Source organism: Pygocentrus nattereri, chromosome 22, assembly GCF_015220715.1.
Source record: "Pygocentrus nattereri isolate fPygNat1 chromosome 22, fPygNat1.pri, whole genome shotgun sequence".
NCBI classification, from domain to species: domain Eukaryota; kingdom Metazoa; phylum Chordata; class Actinopteri; order Characiformes; family Serrasalmidae; genus Pygocentrus; species Pygocentrus nattereri.
The window spans coordinates 30,224,794-30,245,438 of record NC_051232.1 but is presented as its reverse complement, the minus strand read 5'-3'; the positions used below and the strand labels follow the sequence as shown (position 1 = coordinate 30,245,438).

The following is a 20,645-nucleotide window of genomic DNA, read 5'->3' as shown; positions in this document are numbered from 1 at the left end:
TCTACACTCAAACAGATGGCTCAAGGGGTCTTTAGTAAAGGCAGTGGATCTACGCTCCCTAAAGATGGGTCTTTAGTAAAGGCGGTGGATCTACGCTCCCTAAAGATGGGTCTTTAGTAAAGGCAGTGGATCTACGCTCCCTAAAGATGGGTCTTTAGTAAAGGCGGTGGATCTATGCTCCCTAAAGATGGGTCTTGAGTAAAGGCAGTGGATCTACGCTCCCTAAAGATGGGTCTTGAGTAAAGGCAGTGGATCTACACTCCCTAAAGATGGGTCTTTAATAAAGGCAGTGGATCTACGCTCCCTAAAGATGGGTCTTTAGTAAAGGCAGTGGATCTACACTCCCTAAAGATGGGTCTTTAGTAAAGGCGGTGGATCTACGCTCCCTAAAGATGGGTCTTTAGTAAAGGCGGTGGATCTACGCTCCCTAAAGATGGGTCTTTAGTAAAGGCTGTGGATCTACGTTCCCTAAAGATGGGTCTTTAGTAAAGGCTGTGGATCTACGTTCCCTAAAGATGGGTCTTTAGTAAAGGCTGTGGATCTACGTTCCCTAAAGATGGGTCTTTAGTAAAGGCTGTGGATCTACGTTCCCTAAAGATGGGTCTTTAGTAAAGGCGGTGGTTCTACACTCATTAAAAATATGCTTAATCAGAGTTCATGGGGGTCCCATGGGGGTCCTGACCACTGAAGAACAGGGTAAAAGGGGGCTAACAAAGTATCAGAGAAACAGATGGACTACAGTCTGTAACTGTAGAACTACAAAGTGCAGCTATATAGTAAGTGGAGCTGATAAACTGGACAATGAGCGTAGAAACAAGGAGGCGGTCAGAATGTAATGCCTGATCAGTGTGTCATATATGCTGTAGCTCAGTTTGCTGACTAAATGTGAAACTAATATTATTCGGCTTGTTTTTACATGGTGGCCTTATTTTTTCCCTTCTCCCTGTGTTCTAGGAATAAGTGCGTATCTATGATCTCAGCAGCTGACGATGGTTTTCTCGAGTATGAGTGGAGGACACAGTAGCAGAAGGAGCGAAGATGGGTAAATATGATTGCTTTAATGCTGGAATGTGCTCCTGCATGTCTTCTGAGGATTGTTTTAGACTCTTTTAGTCTAAGAACGTTCTTTCTCTGTGGGAGGACTCCACGCTCTTAGGCCTACAGGAAGGTAAAAGGAGCGCCTGAGGGCTCGTCCACTGTGTTGCTCAAGAGTCGCTTCTTGCAACTTAGGCTTGCCTCGTAGGCAGGAGGCAGGGCGCTGAAGAACCTGAGCATAAGGCAGGTTGAGAAATGGGGAGAACATTATCTGAGCGCTGAACAGGGGAACGTCGCTGTAGTTACCGCGCTCCTGACACCGTCTTTTCCTTTGTGTTGTGTGAAGGCTCGACAGGCTCAGTGCATTAATCACAGCCCTGTCTGTGATTTCCGAGGCAGAAAGTCCTGTCATCGTGGAGCTACTTATTCTGTCTAGTAGCCGTACGCACCACTTACGCTGAGTGTCAGTTAAGTGATCCGGCCGTCGTCGTGTTTGCGAGTACAAACAGGAATTTCGATAAGTTCTCTCGACTCATGGTTGCGGACGCTGCACCAGTGTGCTCATGCAAATAAGCCTGAGTCACTCGTTGTCCAGCAGCTTGTGGGCTGGAGCTATCCGGTAATACCAGACGACCACAGTCAGCGGTTTAGGAGACTCAAAAAAAAGGTCCATCTTCCGTTTGCTCCAATAATCAGAGTCGTTGTTTGGCAGCGTTGGACCTTCTCGGGTCGACGATGTCTTACACGATATCAAAGGGCATCATACATACATTGTTTTATTAATATTGGTCATTTTAATAAGTTTATTAGTTTTTTTTTCTTATCTTCCTCGTTTATTTTGATTTCATTTGATTAACCTTTACATTTTATGTATGCTTTAAATTTTTTGTTTTTGTATTTTTTAATGTATTTTTGTATCTTAACTGATTCGAGTCTTCATTTATTACTTTACTTTTATCATTTGATATGTTCTCTGTATTAACTCGGCAACATTGTAAATGAGGGGCACCCTCAATGTTCTCCGAGACTAAATAAAGTTTGATTGATTGATTGATTGAGTGACATAAAAGAATAAACATCTTGGGAACGCTGCATGCCACATGCTTACTTTAATGTTTTTCCTATAAGGCTAGCATTTTGCGGTTCTGGCGGTTCTGGCGGTTTTGGCGAGGCTCGAGTGAGATCGTATCCCTCTGAGAAGCTCTGTAATCCTGCCTTGTATTATAAACCCATAATGACAAATCCAAAACTGAACATCATCTGAGATTATTTATTACTTTAGAATATGTATGCGTTTCTCTGTGTGGAAAAGTTGTTGTTGTTGTTGTTGTTGTTGCTAATAGACATCCAGTGATGCCTTGGGTTGAGCTTGTCAACCAATCAGAGGCTGTGTTCCTTACTCATTGATCAGTCAGATGTTGTGGGTTGCATATCAACCGTATCACTGGGGCGGAACCCTCAAAGGAACGTCTTCAGTACTTTTACATCATAGTTGTACCATGTTCCATTGAAACCGTGCGCTTCAATTTTTATCGACTTCACAAATCTCGTCTCGTTTCTAGGCTTTTTATTTCATTATTCCGTTTTAAATCAAGTTGTGAAAAGTTACAAGTAGAAGGTTTTCACAGATGCAGTTTTTAATCTAAAATCAAATTGAACCAGACATGATGTGCCCTTTCCCGCGACCCTGAGGGAGAAGCGGCTTGGAAAATGGACGGATGGATGGATGATGTGCCCTTTTTTATCTGCGTATTAATTTGCATTTTTATCTGCAGTTTGTCGAGCTCTAATTAGAGTGAGTGTTATCAAAGCTTTTAGTTGCCCGTTTTAGTGATTAAGCTGTGCCAGTCTTGGATGCTCCATCTGACCCACTAGTTGCACCGCCTGACTTTTCAGACTAATTTCAAATTGAACAGGCATCTGCTTAGACACTTGTCATTGAGCTTGAGTTTATACTTACATTTTATCAAATAAATAAACGTGATTAGAATAATTCCACGTTTTCATGGTTCTCCTGAGGTCAGACCACCTGACATGGTAAACAGAACCGTTCTGACCACGACTCAAACATCACACACTTACTAAACCTGTGACCTTGGTGCGGCACCATGAAGATCACTTGGAGTCATCCTAGTGATGCAATGCCCTGGCCCCTTTTTTTGTACACGCATGTCAAAATAAAAGTCCTTTGTGACATTTAAGGAAGTAAAAACTTGCAGATAAGTTTTTGTGTGAGTTGAGCTCTTTTAACAGTGCCTTATTTTGCTACATGGTTTTTATTTAAAAGCTTTCAAACATAGTCATGCCAAAATATTTAATTTGGAATTTTTTAACCTAATTAGCTTTTGTCATGATTTACCTTACCAGCATATATGGCTGGACGGTTGCACCACCTGATAATGGCTGTGTTTACATGCAGAGATTTTTGCCGATTACAGATTCAGACTGAGGTGTTTATGCTCACTCTACTCAACAATCTGACGAAAATCTTCATTTACATGCCAACTACAAGTAATCCGATGCAAAATGACGCGCATGCCTGGAGTAGCGCTTAGGGTAAACGTTACCATGACAGCGAACATCACGTGAGGTCCAGTCAGAGTGAGATGAGCAGCAGTGAGCAGTGCTTGTGTTTTTAATTGCTTTAAACTGACGTCAGGCTCAGAAAAACGTCCTTCACATGCACTTATAAAAGAAGACGTCGCGCTCTGAGACACATAAGCTGGATGTCCGTCCCGCCGCCGTCTTTTAAAGCTCAGAGTATAAACCTCGTCTCCTCTGCTGACCAGTTTCTGCTCCGCCATGCTGAACATTATAAACCTTTCGCTATGATGCGACGCGCATGCGCAGAACGTTCTTACACGTTCTGATTGGAGTGTAATCGGATTCAGGCGTTTACACGGCTATTATTCTTCTATTTAACGGATTATTTAGAGGTTTACTCACCTCGTTCAATTGGATAGAAATTGGATTCCGATTGGCCTCAATCGGATTAGTCTATTCCGATTGAGGTGTTTACGTGGACGTATTCTATTCCGATTGAGCTATTAGTCGGATTTTTAACGGATTATCAGGCTGCATGTAAACGTGGCTATCTTTGGATGTTTTGGAGGCAAAAAGAAGCTAAAATTAATTTTATACGGATACACTGACAATAGTTGAACGTGAACAAGGTTTTGTTTAATAATTTGTTATGTCATGTATTTATTAAATTATTCTTTTGGGAAAATAATAGTGCAAGTTATGTCGATGAGCCACATACCCGTTCTCTCTGAACAGCTTATTTTGGGTAAGTGTATGTATAGGAACGTAAGATGTACCTGCACAGCACCTTTTTCAGACCGAGCAGAGCTGCTTCTGGGCGATTTATATCTTTATACCTCGTACTGTAAATCAGGCTCAGATATTGTGTTTCGGGCTATTTTGGAGAAGTGATTCATTGCCTTTCCTTTCTCATCGTGCCTCTCCTTCTATGTTTGGCCAGCCAATTAGGAAAGGCGTGTTATTTACAGCACTGGACTGCAGCTGAGTTTGCATACCTCTCAGCTGGAATCGTATTGCTGCTCCTCTTGTATTTGGATCAAAGAGAGGGTGTTTTAGGGGAACTCTGGGTTTGCTCCCTCCATGGCCCACTGCCCCCTCCTCTCAGTGACCTGCCACAGTGGAGGAGTAAGCATTTTCAACTGATTTTTCAGCTTTCAGCAGGGGCACAAGTGTAGAGTTCTCCCCAATGGTGGTTTTGAGCTCCAATGTAACCAGATATTCTTGCAGATCCTGTTGGAAGATCCTAAAAGTGGACCTGTTGCTAAAGTTCCACGTATCCTATTGTCCTTGGAAACATCACCGTCATGTTTAGAGTGCAGTAACCAAAGAAGCAGAGGTTTGTCTGTGTTGGGGGTCTAATGACACTGTCAGTGTTTACAGGCATTGAATACAGTCGGATTACAGATTCAGACTGAGGTGTTTATGCTCACTCTGTTCAGCAGTCTGATGGAAAATCTTCATTTACATGCTGACTGCAAGTAATCCGATGCAAAATGACCCGCTTAGAGTAAACGTTACCATGACAGTGAACATCACATGAGGTCCAGTCAGAGTGCGATGAGCAGCAGTGAGCAGTGCTTGTTTTCCCAACACTTGGTATCCCAAGTGTTTGCTAGGGTGTTGAATGCTATGGTATCCCAGGTGTTTGCTAGGATATTAGATGCTATGGAATCCCGGGTGTTTGCTAGGATAGTGGATGCTGTAGTATCCCAGTTGGGTGATGGGGTGTTGAATGCTATGGTATCCCAAGTGTTTGCTAGGGTGTTGAATGCTATGGTATCCCAAGTGTTTGTTAGGATATTGGATGCTATGGTATCCCATGTGTTTGTTAGGATAGTGGATGTTGTGGTATCCCAAGTGTTTGCTAGGGTGTTTGGATGCTGTGGAATACCAGGTGGTTGTTAGGGTATTGGATGCTATGGTGTCCCAGTCGGTTGCTAGGATGTTGAATACTATGGTATCCCAGGTGGTTGCTATGGTATCACCTGTGTTTGCCATGCTGTTAGATGCTAGATAGAGCTGACACAGTGCATTAGCATGTTGCATGATTACTTTTTTTTTTTTCTTGTAAATCTTAGTGTTTTAGTGTCTCTACTTTTAGCTGTAGCTTTTGTGGATTTTCAAAGGGAAAGAAAAACTCTTTCTTTTCTTGTGGCCACCTTGACAAGAAACTGATCTCCAGAATTACTTTTTTTAGAAAGTAATTATAACTGGGGGCAAACGTTGGCGCTCCAATGATGTGGACACCAAAAATGGGTGGAAAAAAGAGATTTGTCATCTGAAATATGGCGTTAATTGCTGAAATATTTTCCCTGTAAGCTCATGTTGTAATAGTATTATAACAGGTGTGATAATATTTAAATAGTTGTGCTTAAATGTGTTTTAAAAGGTGGTCTTTTATTGGCTTCTGTATACAAAAACAGTCTTGGGTCTTGTTTTGAGCAATACAGAATTCGAGGAGCTGCTGGCCACCTCAGTCTGAGACTACTGACATTAAATGAGTCCGTCGGTCTGTCACTGAGAAATGGAAGTTAGACAACTTACCTCAGGTAACGATGGCTCATGAAGGCGTGCGTCATTCTGCAGTCGTTCCTTTATCAGGAACATTAACCCTGCGGCCATAGCGGCAGCGACGCCACAGAGCACACGGCGCAATCTTTGGCAACATAAAGTGGGAGCAGGTAAAGGTTTATGCAAATTAGGAGTAAAGTGATGTGCCAATTACCAGTGGGAATGGAGCGGTATGTGCCCTATAGAACTGTATATGACACATTCCCCTTTTTTGTATATGACACACTCCCAGTTTTCCAGCAATAACAGTATTTAGGGTGAATTTTCCCAGTTTCCCAGATCCAGATTAAGTCCAAGTCTAGACTAAATTGTTTTTTTCCTCCTGAGACACCCTAAGATTGGTGTCCAATACTGAACATAAGCCATGCTCAGGACAGCATGTACAGTCATGAAAATCCTGGTTAAGGAATTCAGGAATTTGGTTTCTGGGCCTGGAAATGTTCTGTAGGGTGTGTTTGTTCTCCTGCTCACATTTTGAAACACTGAATAAATCTGGCTCTCAATCAGAGACTGATTTCATGTTGTACGTGGCCGATTGAATATTAGCGTAACAGAAAAGAGTGATAAATAAAATTTCAGAAAAATTTCAGAAGCAAAAATATCAGTATCAGCAAATAAAAAAAAACAAAAAACTTTCAGCAAAATCTGAGTAGAAATCTGTGGGGAAAAAAAATTGTATTTGAAACATATATATATATTTTATATTTTCCAACAACTTTCTTCTGCAAGGAGCTACAGATCTTCAAAAACTAAGACAGCCTGCTTTAAGAGCAGATTTTTCCCAAGGCGATGCGGTTATTAATTTATTAATCCTTTCAGGAGCGAAAAACGTCTCAGCAAAATCAGCAAAAAGGAAAAATTGAAAGTAGAACTGGCCAAATGTCCAATAAATTTATATCACAATGATTGTAAATGAATAGAAATCTTTAACAAAGTTAGAGTTAACATTTTGGACATTTTTATATTTAACAATTAGCTTTTTGATTTTATAGTTTTATTTGAAACATTTGGCCCAAAATTAACTGCATAAATTTTGAGTATAAACAGAATGAACTGAAAGATTATCTTTGAAGCGTTACCAGCAGTACCTTCCACTTTACTGTTACTGCGTTCAGAAGTTCTTGATTAGCTGAGTCAGGTGTGTTTAATTTGGGTTGGATGTGGAAAATACAGGAGGAGGCTGGTGACCAAGGCTTCAGAGTTAAGGTCACTTAAATACACTTAAACTCCTACGTACTGCGCTCTGTAGGAAGCAGGGAGCTGTTTGAAATCCAGCCCCAGTGTGAGAAGAGGGCGCCACTGGATTGGTGCTAAATAAGACTCATGGTGGTGATTTAATCACCAAAAAGTGCTTAGAAGGTTTTGCATTAAACGGTGCGGTCGTATGTTCATTCTTATACGACAAAGTTCATTATCTGCAGTGCAGGCTGACCGAATGCTCTTCTTATTCAGTTATCCATGGTTGCTTATTAACAATACCAAACTTTAAAGGAACTATAATAATACTAGTAATAATAACTCAAAATATGATAAAATAGTTTTTTTTTTAGAATAGAGAATAGTTGGCCACTCTTTTTATGAACAGTCATGCAGTTGTGTGGTTGGGCTGGAGGTTAGGCCCTGTGACCGGAAGGTTGTCGGTTCGATCCCCAGCACCGACAGTCCATGACTGAGGTGTCCTTGAGCAAGACACCTAACCCCCAACTGCTCCCCGGGTGCCGTGGATAGGGCTGCCCACCACTCTGGGCAAGTGTGCTCACTGCCCCCTAGTGTGTGTGTGTATTCACTAGTGTGTATGTGGTGTTTCACTTCACGGATGGGTTAAATGTGGAGGTGGGATTAAAAAGTGTCTCTTAATCTTATTATTGCCCATATTAGGCACTCTTGTCTTGCCTAAGGTCATCCTTCTCTGAATAAAGTCGCAGTAACACACAGCTTCTCGTTGCTTATTGCTCCGATATTGCCCACCCCTAATATGAAATAAAAATAAAGATCTGCTTGCTCATTATCAGGTGTGATAGATAGAACAGAAGGCTTGGAAATAAACTGTGCACTGAACTGTCCTGTAAACTCCCGTCACCCCGTTGACACACTGCACTGACGGCCTGGATCCTTTAGAGAGATCCTTTAAGGCTCTGCTGCTGGTTTTTAAAGCTCTAAACGACCTTAAAGCTCCTGATCGTCTGTCTGTTTATGATCTCAGAACTGCAGATTCTGACCTTCTGCAAACACCTTCCGTAAAATACACTCTTTGTTATTCTGCTTCTAAACCGTATGTCAGGGTCCAGTCCTGGTGGCAAAATTCAACTCACTGCCTCATGAACACATCAGCTGATAAGCAAGGCCTTCATGAACTGACTTCAGTGTGTTAGTTGAGGGTAAACACTGATCTCCACAGCACTTTGGGCCAGAACGTCACCACTGTGACATGCCAGATCTAAACTGTGGAGCTCAAGCAGTCAAGCTCAGTGTGCGTGTTAAGTAAACATCTAAAATACTATGAGATCTTTTTAATTTGTCATTGTATATGATTTTAATGAATACTCCAAGCTTCTTCTATTACTGTAAAGCTTTATCTCTCCTTTCTGTAAAGCACTTTGAGCTGCCACTATGAAAAGTGCTCTATAAATAAATATATTATTGTTATTATTATTATTATTGTTATTATTATCATTACTATTTAGAGACTTATTTGCTCTTGCCTGGTGCTGGATGTACTTATTTCCTGTATGTGTTCCTCCACAGTTATGCTGCAGATGATCTGAAGCTGGCCTTGCTCCACCACTGAAGCCAGTATGAGTGAGGTCCAGGCCACTGTGGAGTTCTCTGTGGAGCTCCATAAGTTCTACAATGTAGATCTCTTCCAGAGAGGGTGAGTCTGCCCCCCACCGCCCGCCACCTCCCCCCGACTTTCCTCTCCCTGGCTGTTAACAACACTCTAGAAAATGTCACGTCACTGCTGTCAGAACAAAATTTTGTCAATTTTTAGCTTTTGACATCATTTGAAAGTCCTTGTTGATCTTTACATTGTGTGTAAATTTCTTGATAAATGGAATAAAAGAAATGGCCCAGAATGGCTTGGAAAGCCGTCTGGTTCCATTGACTTACATTATAAGTAGAGTATGTTTTTTCCTTCTTCTGTAAAGTTACCATTTTGGAGATTTGAGGTTTTGCTCTGACAACAGTGACGCTTTGTGGTGGAGGCTGTGACTGATTATAAAACAAGCCATGCCTGTCATAGACACTCGGGCTAATCATGAGTTGATCTGTGATTAATTACTGCTGGGCTCAGACATGCCTTAACGATATTGCTTATTCATGCGAGTTAAACGGGTGTGCATGTTTCTGTGGAACGTAGATCTAATGGTAATGACTCTGCAGTAACGCCCTGAAGATCACGTGTCAGAGCTCAGCACTGCAGAGTTCAGCATTCTGCCTCAGCTCATCAGCTCGTTAGCAAGACTTTCATGAGTTCAGAGTTTTAGAAGAGGGGAAAAGCAAAGCTCTGCAGAGCTGCGACCCAGAAGGAACCCAGTTTGACACCTCTGCTGTAGATAATATGGGAACTTGAATGATGTTTATGGATCCCCAGGGCAAAAAATAATGAACAGCGTATGGCCAAAATCCAAATGGACCCAAGTGACCACGTGAAGAGTGATTTAAATGCTTAGACCAGTGTAATTAATAACCATGTAATTAGATAAAGTGATTGGTCAGCCAGAAGCTTGCTTCAAACTTTTTTTGGTACATGTCATACAGTGTCAGAAACCACACAGTCACACTGAGGTGGTGGCGCTGTCTCAGTGTGTATTGTGCTGGTACGAGTGGATCAGACACAGCAGTGCAGATGGAGTTTTTAAACACAGTGTCCACTCAATGTCCCCTTCTAACTTGTCGGTCCACCTTGTAGATGTAAAGTCAGAGACGACAGCTCATCTGCTGCTGCACAGTTGGTGTTGTCATCGTCCTTCATCAGCGGTCACAGGACGCTGTTGGCTGGATGTTTTTGGTTCTCAGTCCAGCAGCGACACTGAGGTGTTTAAAAACTCCCCAGCAGCACTGCTGTGTCTGATCCACTCAGACCAGCACAACACACACTAACGCACCACCACCGCCACATCAGTGATACTGCAGTGCTGAGAATGATCCACCACCCAAATAGTACCTGCTCTGTGAGGGTCCAGTCTGTGATTGTAGAACTACAGAGTGGAACTATGTGGTCAGTGGAGCTGATATAATGGACGGTGAGTGTAGATGTGAATGGAAAGTGCAGTTTTGTTCGCCACGTCTCCTTTAACTGTGCTCTGTCCATCTGTGAGGCTCGTTTTCAGAGTCTTTTTTTTGTTTAATCGGAAGTTGCTGCACCCTTCTCGAAGGATACTTGCATAGTTGGATTGCTCAAGATGATGTTTTGCCTAAATCTCAGAACATGATGCGTCCGGTTTTGATGCTCTCCACTTCTGTGCATCAGAGAAACCCACTGAACTGATTCCTCATTTATGAGGCAGTTTCTGTACATCTCTGAAGAAAATCTATATCTGTGGACTTGTTATTGTTTCTTAGACAGGACTGTTTAAAGTTTCTTGTCAAAGATCGTACGCTGCTTGACCAGTGAGTCTGGTTCGCCTTTATGAATTAGCTTGGATTGAGTCCTTTAATTTAATTATGCTTGGTTTGGGCCTCAAAGGCTTTCACAGACAAAAACGGCCCTTTCCGTTTCAGTGACTCGTTTGAGAGCCATGGAGGACACTTTTTGTATGTAGTGTGATCTACTAATAAATGCGGTTATAATAACCATGTGGTACAACAGGGTGAAATAAAAACGAACCACAAACTTTTTGAACTCTTTCGCTCACAGCTACGCACAACTGCACATTTGACAAAGCTCAAAACAAACAGGCCAAATGTAAATAAGATCTACTTAAGAACTCAACACAAAATGGGCTGATGGTGATACTGGGCTGCTTTGTTCTTTGGAAGAGTGAATAGAGCTTCATTCAGGATCTAAAACCTTTAGTTCTTCAATGTTAAGTTTGGACGATTGTAGCGCAGTTTGAGCTGCCAACACAGCCGATTAGTCGTCTTGGTTGTTGCCATGTCAACAGCAGAGACGACTGTGTTGATGGGGAAAATTAGCAAAAATTAGAACGGAGAAAACACACAAAAATGCAAAGATAATGCCACATTTTCAACATTTGAAAAAACCATGTGGTGAGCAAGATACCTTCACTGGGAGTGTAAAAGGACTTTATTGTCCCACAGCGTTTTGAATGATCTCTCACCTCTTATCAACAAGCAATGTAATTGTCGAAATTTAACAAGACGCTCAAGTTAGAGTAGACTGGTTTTCCTCAGTGAGATAATGTTTGGATAAGAAAGCTAATGAAGGCAATATCTAGAACGTTGTTCACAACATCGAACGTACTCGGATACGTCTGACTTAGCACTTTGGAGTAGAGGTCTGTGTGGGGCTTTTTATTTTAGTCCCGCTCCCGCAAGATTTCATCCCACACCCTCGGAAAATCGGAGTCATTTGTCCCGTTCTCACCCGCAACCGAAACGTTTTGTCCTGCCCACACTGTTCCAGCACGTCCGATGGAACACATTATTCTCTACTGAAGTAACAGAGCAGTCGTGGGTATCAGGCTCACTGTGAGTAACTCCACCAAACGGCTTTTATACCCAGTAAAAACAAGACCAGGAATTAAACCACAGAGCAGATATTTTTGGTGTTTTGCTGGGAAGCTGTGGCCGTAAGACTGAGTAGAGCAGCGCAAAGGTTATACAGATGTTCCTTTTTCCAGATGGATAGCTGGTCACATCGGTCACTCTGTGCAAAAGAAGTAAAATTGATTAGAGCACACAACATATTGGTTTATCCTCGACTCCATTGTAACTTGTGATTAGGCGCAATTTTAAGCCTGGTAGACCAACCAGGAAACCTGTCTGCAGCACAGAATGTTCCAATGGTATTTCATCATGAGTTAAATTAAATACAAAAATAGTGTTTTTAAGTTTTTATAGTTTTCTGTGAACTTCTCATTGATTTTCGTGGCTTATTTTATTGTAATTTGCAGTGAAGAGGACGGGAAAAAAAAAATTGGGCTTCATCGTTTTTCACCCACAGCACTTTAGTGCGGCGTCGAGGACTCTGTCGCTTCACCCGTGCAGCCTTTCGTTGTGGTCACGCCGTGCATAAGCCTGTGAATTGACTGGTCTGTTGCTTTGTAACTCTTTAGAATGACATGATGTATTTTAATTGTTTTATTTTTGTCAATTTTGTACTGTTTATATGTACATATATATGATTTAAGTTATAGCCACATATATAATTTAGTTACTTATACTTTATTTAGGCTGTTCATTCTTTTGCGGGATTTCTTTGCTTTGTCCCGCCCCTGCCTGCAGTGGGCTGGTTTCCCACCCGCTGCCAAGTGAAAACTAAAAATTGGTCCAGCACAAGTTATTGTGGCGAGTCTTGTTGGTCCTGTGGGAATCCACAGGAGTGCAGACCACTACTTGGGGGCATCAGGTGATCGTTTGAACCCTTCATTGAGAAGGAGATAAAGAAGAGAATAAACAGCAGCGTGGGGCCATCCCTCATTCAGCGCTGACCTGCGCACAGCTGTTAACTCTGCAGTTCACAGCCCCCAGATGACATTCCGTGCAGCCGACACTGTCGCCCTGATCCCAAGGTTTGCTCAGCTGTCGGTCAGGAAATGAGCTGTGGCCTCCTTCAGAGTTCCCAGCTTGTTACACATTCTTCCTGCTCTGCAGTCAGTCTTCCGACTTAAGCATTGTTTTTTCTGATCATTCCCTCTTCTTGTTTACTTGAGATTATCCGATATTCCTCAGAAGGTACAACCTGTTTCTGTCCTCTGAGCTTCCCCTCCGTTGGCAGCGCATGGAAGGAGTTAAGAGGCCGAGTGGAATGGGCTTCTGCCTGATGCGATGTAGATTTTCAGGTTTATTCCGCTAAGCGCCAGTGCAGAGGAAGGGCAGAGCGTGGAGGAATGCAACGTGTCTGAGTGCTACAGCAGTCCCAGCGGTTCTTCTGACTCGGACCCCTGACTGCAGTTAGCTCTCCGGTTATGTTCTCATACCGGATACTCTCGCAGATGGCGTTTGAACCTGTATAGCTAAATGACGTTCTAGAACATACACTCTTACAAAAAAATGGTTCTCAAAGGTTCTTTAATAATAGTAAAGTGTGATATTTTAGAAACACTGAAACCTGAAAAGGGTCCATCTTGCCCTGGAACTCGATAGGAGGGTTTAGCTTTGAGCTCTGAGCACCTTTTGTAGAAAATGAAAGACGAACTGTAAGTTTCAGACCGAGTCTGCCATTAAGCCGAGCTTCCGGATTTTGGGAAGTGAACCGAGCAGGCGGTTAAGTGTCGTGATGTGAAAGTGCTGATTACTCATTCATGAGCGGTTCAGTGCTGGGCTGCGTGCTTTTATATCCACTAACCTGAGCGATTAGTTTGCTTCCTGTTAGGCTTCTGTAAAAGAGCCAGTCAGTTTATTGGTCCCATGTTATGATCCCAATCCTTTGTTACCAGATGCACTTTCCTGATGTCTGTATACGGTACAGAGATTTGTGGTGGCTGGTGTTAGGGTTGTGCGGTGTTCTCCTTCTTGGGTGCATTCACGGCATTTGGCTGGCGCTCTTATTCAGATCGACTTCCGTTTGAATATTACAGAGGTAGGTGTGCGTACTGTTGGGAGTCTTGCCCAAGGACTCTGATCGGTATACTGTAGGGTGCTTGGCCAGGCCATCGAACCCCGCTCTGCAGCGTGGAGGGTAGATGGTGTTACCCATTTCAGGTTTTTAACAATAGAAGAAAACTTTTTGGGCATGAAATAAATAAATCAATAAAAAGATTCTATATAGAAACATCTGTAACGTGTTCTTGCACATTTTCCATCCAGTAGGAAAAATTCTTTCATAATACAAAGAGCCATTTAATCTTGCAAAGGTTAGTGCGGTTTTGGTTCTATATAGAACCTTTTTCTTTACTAAAAGAACCTTTGATAGTGCAGGAACTTTTTTTTTTCTCAACTTTTTACATTTTTATTGTAAGTACACATTTACAGAAATTGCAAAATAAAAAGTTTCACTTTTTCAGAATGATGAGAAATAATACTAAAAAAGAAGTGTTTAAATAAATGATGACAGGACCTAAATGAACATGGGTTGAGATTTTATAAAATTAGTGTGTTGTAGCAAACTAGTTCTACCTTAGGTTTTTTTTTTATTCTCTGTTGCATAAATCTCCCTCATTATCGACCACCGTCCCTGTTGGGCTGGGGGCTTTTTTCTAAACCAGTTCCTTGTGATGGCATTTTTTTTTTCCTTCTTTTTTGCTGCTACCATCAACATCCGTAGCAAATGTCGCTGTTTATTACATGCCGCAATGTCTGGCTAGTGTCCCAGAATGGCTAATAAGGGGTCTTTCACTCTTCCTTTCATGATTTCTTCTATGGAATCATACACTCAATGCCAATAGTCAGGGAGACGAGGGGAAACTAGTTGGGAATCATCCAGCTCAAGCAGCTCAAACTGGGCTACAAACGTCTGAGCCATGTGTAGAAGAACTGGTTCTGAGTTTTTACCTTGCTCTGATGGTTTTCCCCTTTTTTTTGTCAGTGCCACAAACTTGTGAGCTCCCACACAGCCCATCAGCGACCCTCTAAAGCAGAGGTCAGGTCACTAACAGGTGGACCGTGGTCCGAGTCCAGAACCAAACGCTGTCCTATGCGGATCGGGACCTATAACTGATAAACTACGGATAATTATTTAATTTTGATGAGGTGGTCCTATTTTAATCGGCGGAACTTTTCCAGCCTTCACGGTAGCTTTAGCAGCCGGAGACTCACAGATCAATTACATATCACACGTGACACTGCTCAGCCAATCAGATCTGTGCGTTACAATGAGCACTGAGACTCGAATGAGTGAGGGACGAGGCAAGAAACAGCAGTCAGAGGAGAAAGTGAGTGCAGTTATTTCACATGACATGATCTAAAAAGAGAAAACTGGCAGTAAATGTTGTTGAAGAGTCACTGAACTGTACTTTATTTGATTTGATATTCAGTTGTTGGCTGTATAAGATGATATAACTATTAGGCTACTTCAGCAAGCAGTACATGGCACTGAATCATGATACAAGTTAGACATCATGATGTTCTGACCTTTGCTTGAGGACGTTTTCTCTACCTGGATCTTGAATTTTAATTAAGTGGCTGTCCTCTAAAGTATAAATGGGGGAAATGTGTTTATCAGCACAGGTGTGGAATAAATCTTCATTGCATCATAATTTTAAAATATCATCATAACTTGTAAATATTACGGCGCACCTTATTAGAGCTGTATCACCCAGCCTTAGCCTTATATGTGTATATATATATATATGTATATAGTTTCTTGAATTAAATCACTTCTGATGAGTGGATCTCTTGCAGAGGCTAATTGTTGGGTTACTGTTCTGTTGTTATATCGACCGCTTTATTAATGTTCTTTGCTTTAACAGGTTTTATCAGATACGTGGCAGCATGAAAGTACCTCCGAGGACCCCTCACAGAATAGAGGCCAGTCTTCTTCATCCCACAAGTAAGTCCAGCCCTGCCTTGCTTCTCTCGCTCTGACTCATACACAAACATGCCAGAGAGTCAGTCTTCATGCCTGCCTAGAAAACCTTCATTCTAACTTGGCAAAGGTGGGTTTTCACTTTCAAGTCTAGATCAAGGTCCTGCATTAAATCGCTGTTTGTACACATGAACTTTGGCTGAGCTTCCTGGTGGATAACGCATCCAGTCGGAGGTAGAAGCAGCTGGTCTTAAGCCTTGGGTTCACTACACGACTTGTAAAGTCCTTAGAGATTGTAATATACGGTCTAACAGGTTTCTGCACGTTTTAGGTGACTGAAATATTTGGGGTCATGCACTACTCAGATTTTAAGCTGTTTGGTTAGGGTTATTTCTCACGTTACGAGGCGTTTGATCCGTTATTGTGGCCGTTTTCAGTTTTAGATGTGCGTAAACTTGGTTGTGCCTTAAATTCTTAGTTAAAAAGCGTCACTCCACACACGTCTTTTTTGTTTGTTTATTTGTTTGTTTACTTGCTGTATTTTCTTCTCAGAGAGTAGAAAAGGTCTGTTAGGATATCTACCTTTTTTCTCTCTGTTTCCAGTTTCTTGTTTGATTTTTATTTTTATTTTTTAAGGTTCCACCTTAAAAATGCCGTTTCAGGCACCAGAATGTAACTGCTGCACCGTTTAAGGTGGAACGGGAAAACTCAAACAAGAATCTAGCGAATAGAAAGCTCTGTCTTTCTTGCTGTATTTTGGGGGTTTAATTTTATTTGTTATGTGTGTTAAGATTAGAAGTGATTCACACATTGATGGATTTGCTGATGTGTGAGTTTGTGTTTCTACCTGCAGATAGAGAACAAAAGGCAATGCAGTGTCTCAGTATGTAGATTTATGGGATCAGAGGTTAGACCTCAATTCCACACCAATCAGTTCAACCAACGTAAGCTCAACAGCTCAGAAACCGAGCCCAACTATTAATGAACGTGCAGTAAAGAAAGGACGCCAGATGTCTAGTTCAAACAAATAGGTATATTTAAAAGACTGAGCACCTGGGGACGTTTACATTTAAAATAGTTCATGTATTCATGTAATATTTCATGGTCTACTGCAAGTCTTTGCCATACAGGCTCTAGAGTCCTACAGACTTTCATGACTCCAGCTCGAAAACTACAGTACAGAAAAGGTGTGGAGCAATAAAACGAAGAACAGCCGATAGCAATTGCTTCATGAATTGTTGCCCCAGTTTCATCCCCATCATCAGTTTATCAGCGAAATTAGCCTGTGGGTGAATTGTGTCGTTAGAATTTTTTCCAGCTAGACCAGCTCATATGAGACCCTTCCACTCCATGGGTTACTGCTTCTTTATGGAGCTGCACTCAGCATTATGTAAGCTGCACATCTCTACACACACCGGCACTCACCATTACATAAGCTGTGCTCGTTGCCTCTCTTGGGCCTGTTAGGATCCACACTGTAAGCTGTAGGAGTCTCCAGCCCCTCACGGGATCTTTACACACTCCCATCGGCTCCATGTGGGGATGGCTGTGTGGTTTGTGGTTCATCGCTAGGAGACAGCAAGGTTTGGTGGATGGCTGGAATATGGAAGTGTTTCATTCTTCATGGCTTGTTGAGGCTTCAGTTTAAAGGCTTTGCAGTTCAGAGACATTCGTAATATAAAGATATTGTAGTACAAGCCTGATTATAGCCCACTAGCTATGTTTACTGCAGCCAACACTGGCTGTAATTAATCAACATAACGTTCTGACCACCTCCTTGTTTCTACACTCATTGTCCACTTTATCAGCTCCACTTACTGTATAGCTGCACTTTGTAGTTCTACAGTTACAGACTGTAGTCCATCTGTTTCTCTGATACTCTGTTACCCTGTTCTTCAGTGGTCAGGACCCCCGTGGACCCTCACAGAGCAGGTACCATTTGGGTGGTGGATCATTCTCAGCACTGCAGTAACACTGACATGGTGGTGGTGTGTTAGTGTGTGTTGCGCTGGTGCGAGTGGATCAGACACAGCAGTGCTGCTAGAGTTTTTAAACACTTACTGTCCGCTATATTAGACACTCCTACCTTGTCAGTCCACCTTGTAGATGTGAAGTCAGAGACGACAGCTCATCTGCTGCACAGTTCATCAGTGGTCACAGGACGCTGTTGGCTGGATGTTTTTGGTTGGTGGACTATTCTCAGTCCAGCAGCGACACTGAGGTGTTTAAAACTCCAGTAACACTGCTGTGTCTGATCCACTCATATCAGCACACACTAACACACCACCAACATGTCATTGTTACTGCACTGCTGTGAATGATCCACGACCCAAATGGTACCTGCTCTGTGAGGGTCAGTGGGGGTCCTGACCACTGAAGAACAGAGTAAAAGGGGGCTAACAGAGTATCAGAGAAACAGGTGGACTACAGTCTGTAACTGTAGAACTACAAAGTGTTCAAAGTTTATTTTTTTGTAAGCAAATTTACTAAGAAAGCTCTTCATATAAGGGCCGATTGTCCCTTTCTGCTTCCTCAAGTTCGTGGTGTAATGGTCTTAGTGAAAGCTGTGCTAGAATCTTGTTCTCTGAGTTAACTAGAGCAGAAGTAACGCTCAGTTATAGGGCTCCTCGGCTAAGAAGCGTGACTGGCTTGTTTGGAAATAGGTGTGAGGCAGAGAAGGGTATTTCTTCTTCTTTCACGTCTGTTCTAACTTGGGTGAAGTTCATTTTTCAGTAATTAATTCAACTTACCGTTTTAACACAAGCTGTGTTAGAAGGTACGTTCACTAGATCCCTGCCCATGTCAGGAGGTGTCGTTTAATAGTTTATCTGTGAAGACGTGGTGGTTCTAGCTTGAATCTTGAATCTGCTCAGAAATAAAGGTACTGTACTGTCACTGGGGCAGTGCCCCACTTGTCGCTGGGGTGAAACCCTCAGGGGTCCATCTCGGTACCTTTAGTCAGGGAACATAACTAAATCATAACCCACTGAAATGATCTGTTCTAAGCTGTAGTGACTCCACACACTCCGCCTCGCCTCCAGGCCTTTGTTCTACTGTTCTGTTTAAAAACATTTGGTTATGAAAAGGTGCAAATACAAATTTTTCACCTGGAAAAACGTATTTAAGGTTCACAATCGGACCTTAAAACCACTGCAGAACCTTTGAGGGAACATTTACACTGTTTGTACCTTGATGAACGAGAAATGTACCCGAACAGAACCTTTGTTAGGCTTTTTTGCACGACTGTATAGAAGTTACATTTTTGCAAATGTTCACAACTTCAGTCAAAAGTTGGCACACACCACCTCATTCAGTGTTTTTATTTTTATTGTTATTTTCTATGTATTTGGATTAATATTGACATTAAAACCATGAAGGAACGCACTTCTGTAATGTAGAATTGTGCACCAACCCTCTGCACAACTCAACTGATGGTCTCAAACACATTGAGAAGGCAAGCAGTTCCTCAAATGAACTCTTGATGAGGCTCACCTGTTAATTAAAACCAGGTGAGCACGGCAAGAGTGTGCGAAGCGGTCATCAAAGCAAAACATGGCTACTTTGAAGAATCTAAAGTATACAACATATCGTCGCTGTCCAAAGAAAAACATCTCAAATAGTAACTTTACAGGAGAGGACGAAAACACTCTTATCGTTCAATGTAAATTAATGCAAAGAGATTTTATTCTATGCAATTTTGGAGCATTTCTGTTGGTCCAGTCATCATGAAAGTTTCACACAATGTAAAGTACGGCTGCTGAGCTCAAATGATGCAAAAGAGTAAAAATCACAAAAAAACGGAGATATATGTTTTTTTATTGGACAGCGACGATATTCTGGTTTGTTGTAACACTTTCTTGTTTTCTACATACTTCCATATCCTTCATAGTTTTGATGTCCGTGTTAATCTGCAGTGTCGAAAATAAAAATAAAGAAACAAAAACATTGAATGTTTACCGTACATGGCAAAGCAAGGGGGATCCTGAATCCTCAGCCCTGACCTTATCAAATCTCCACAGTACTACAGCCTCCTGATTTCCAAACCTCTCTGATTTTATTCAAGAGTACTAGAGTAGGAGTTTTTAGCAGCTCATGCAGAAGCTGATAATCCTAATAATCCTTCCTAAGTGCAGCTTTTAATGGGAGTTCTGTGTCTCAGACTGTGCCTCACTCATGTGCTCCGTTCTTCACAGGTTCAGATCTGGCCTTCCCTGCCTCGGTGCAGGATGACGTCATCTGCAGCAAAACCTTTCAGATCCTCTACAAGAATGAGGAGATAGTCGTCAATGATGTCCTCATATTTAAGGTGAAGATGCTGCTGGATGAGAAGAAGGTGAGAAGTTCTTCCTCTTTGTATCAGATAGTGCGTTTAGGCTGTGTTCACGTTTCCAGGCTGAAGTGGCGCAAATCAGATTTTTTGCCCTAATGTGACTCAGATCTGATGTTTTCAGGGCTGTGAGGATGCAAATCTGATCTTTCCACATCTGAACTGAGCCACTTTCATATGTGGTCCTAGATACGTTTCCGATTCATGGCTGTACGACTTTAATGTGACACTCTGATCAGACTTCATGCTCTTTTTTTTCCCAATGCGCGTGCGCCATCATTCAGCGTGACTGCCTGTAAACGGTGGAAAAGCAGCTCATCTCATCTTTTTGTCCTTCGTCTGGCTCTAATAATGAAGCTGAGAGCTGATCAGAGTTAATGATCTTCTCAGTGAAGCTCGTTCTGCTCGTTAGTTTGTGCTGATGATGCAGTGATTTAGTCACGTGACGTTACTGAGTAGGAGGAGCTCATGAGGATCATTTCTGGACGCTGGTTCATCACATTAACGACAGATTTGAATCCCTTACCTAAACGAGTGTGAACCATCGTGACCAAGAGATCGGATTTGAGCAAAAAATCG

At 42.1% G+C, this 20,645-nt stretch overlaps 1 protein-coding gene across 2 annotated transcripts in view; it reads left to right on the top strand.

Moving 5' to 3' along the window:
* Positions 1-20,645, top strand: part of fam135a (family with sequence similarity 135 member A) — a 55,784-nt gene that overhangs the window by 932 nt on the left and 34,207 nt on the right. For both annotated transcript variants that reach the window (XM_017700928.2, XM_017700927.2), the window contains exons 2-5: positions 955-1,042; positions 8,896-9,022; positions 15,684-15,763; positions 19,933-20,072. In XM_017700928.2, the coding sequence (XP_017556417.2) occupies positions 8,946-9,022; positions 15,684-15,763; positions 19,933-20,072 (297 nt within the window). In that variant the 5' untranslated portion in view covers positions 955-1,042; positions 8,896-8,945. The remainder of the gene's footprint in view (positions 1-954; positions 1,043-8,895; positions 9,023-15,683; positions 15,764-19,932; positions 20,073-20,645) is intronic.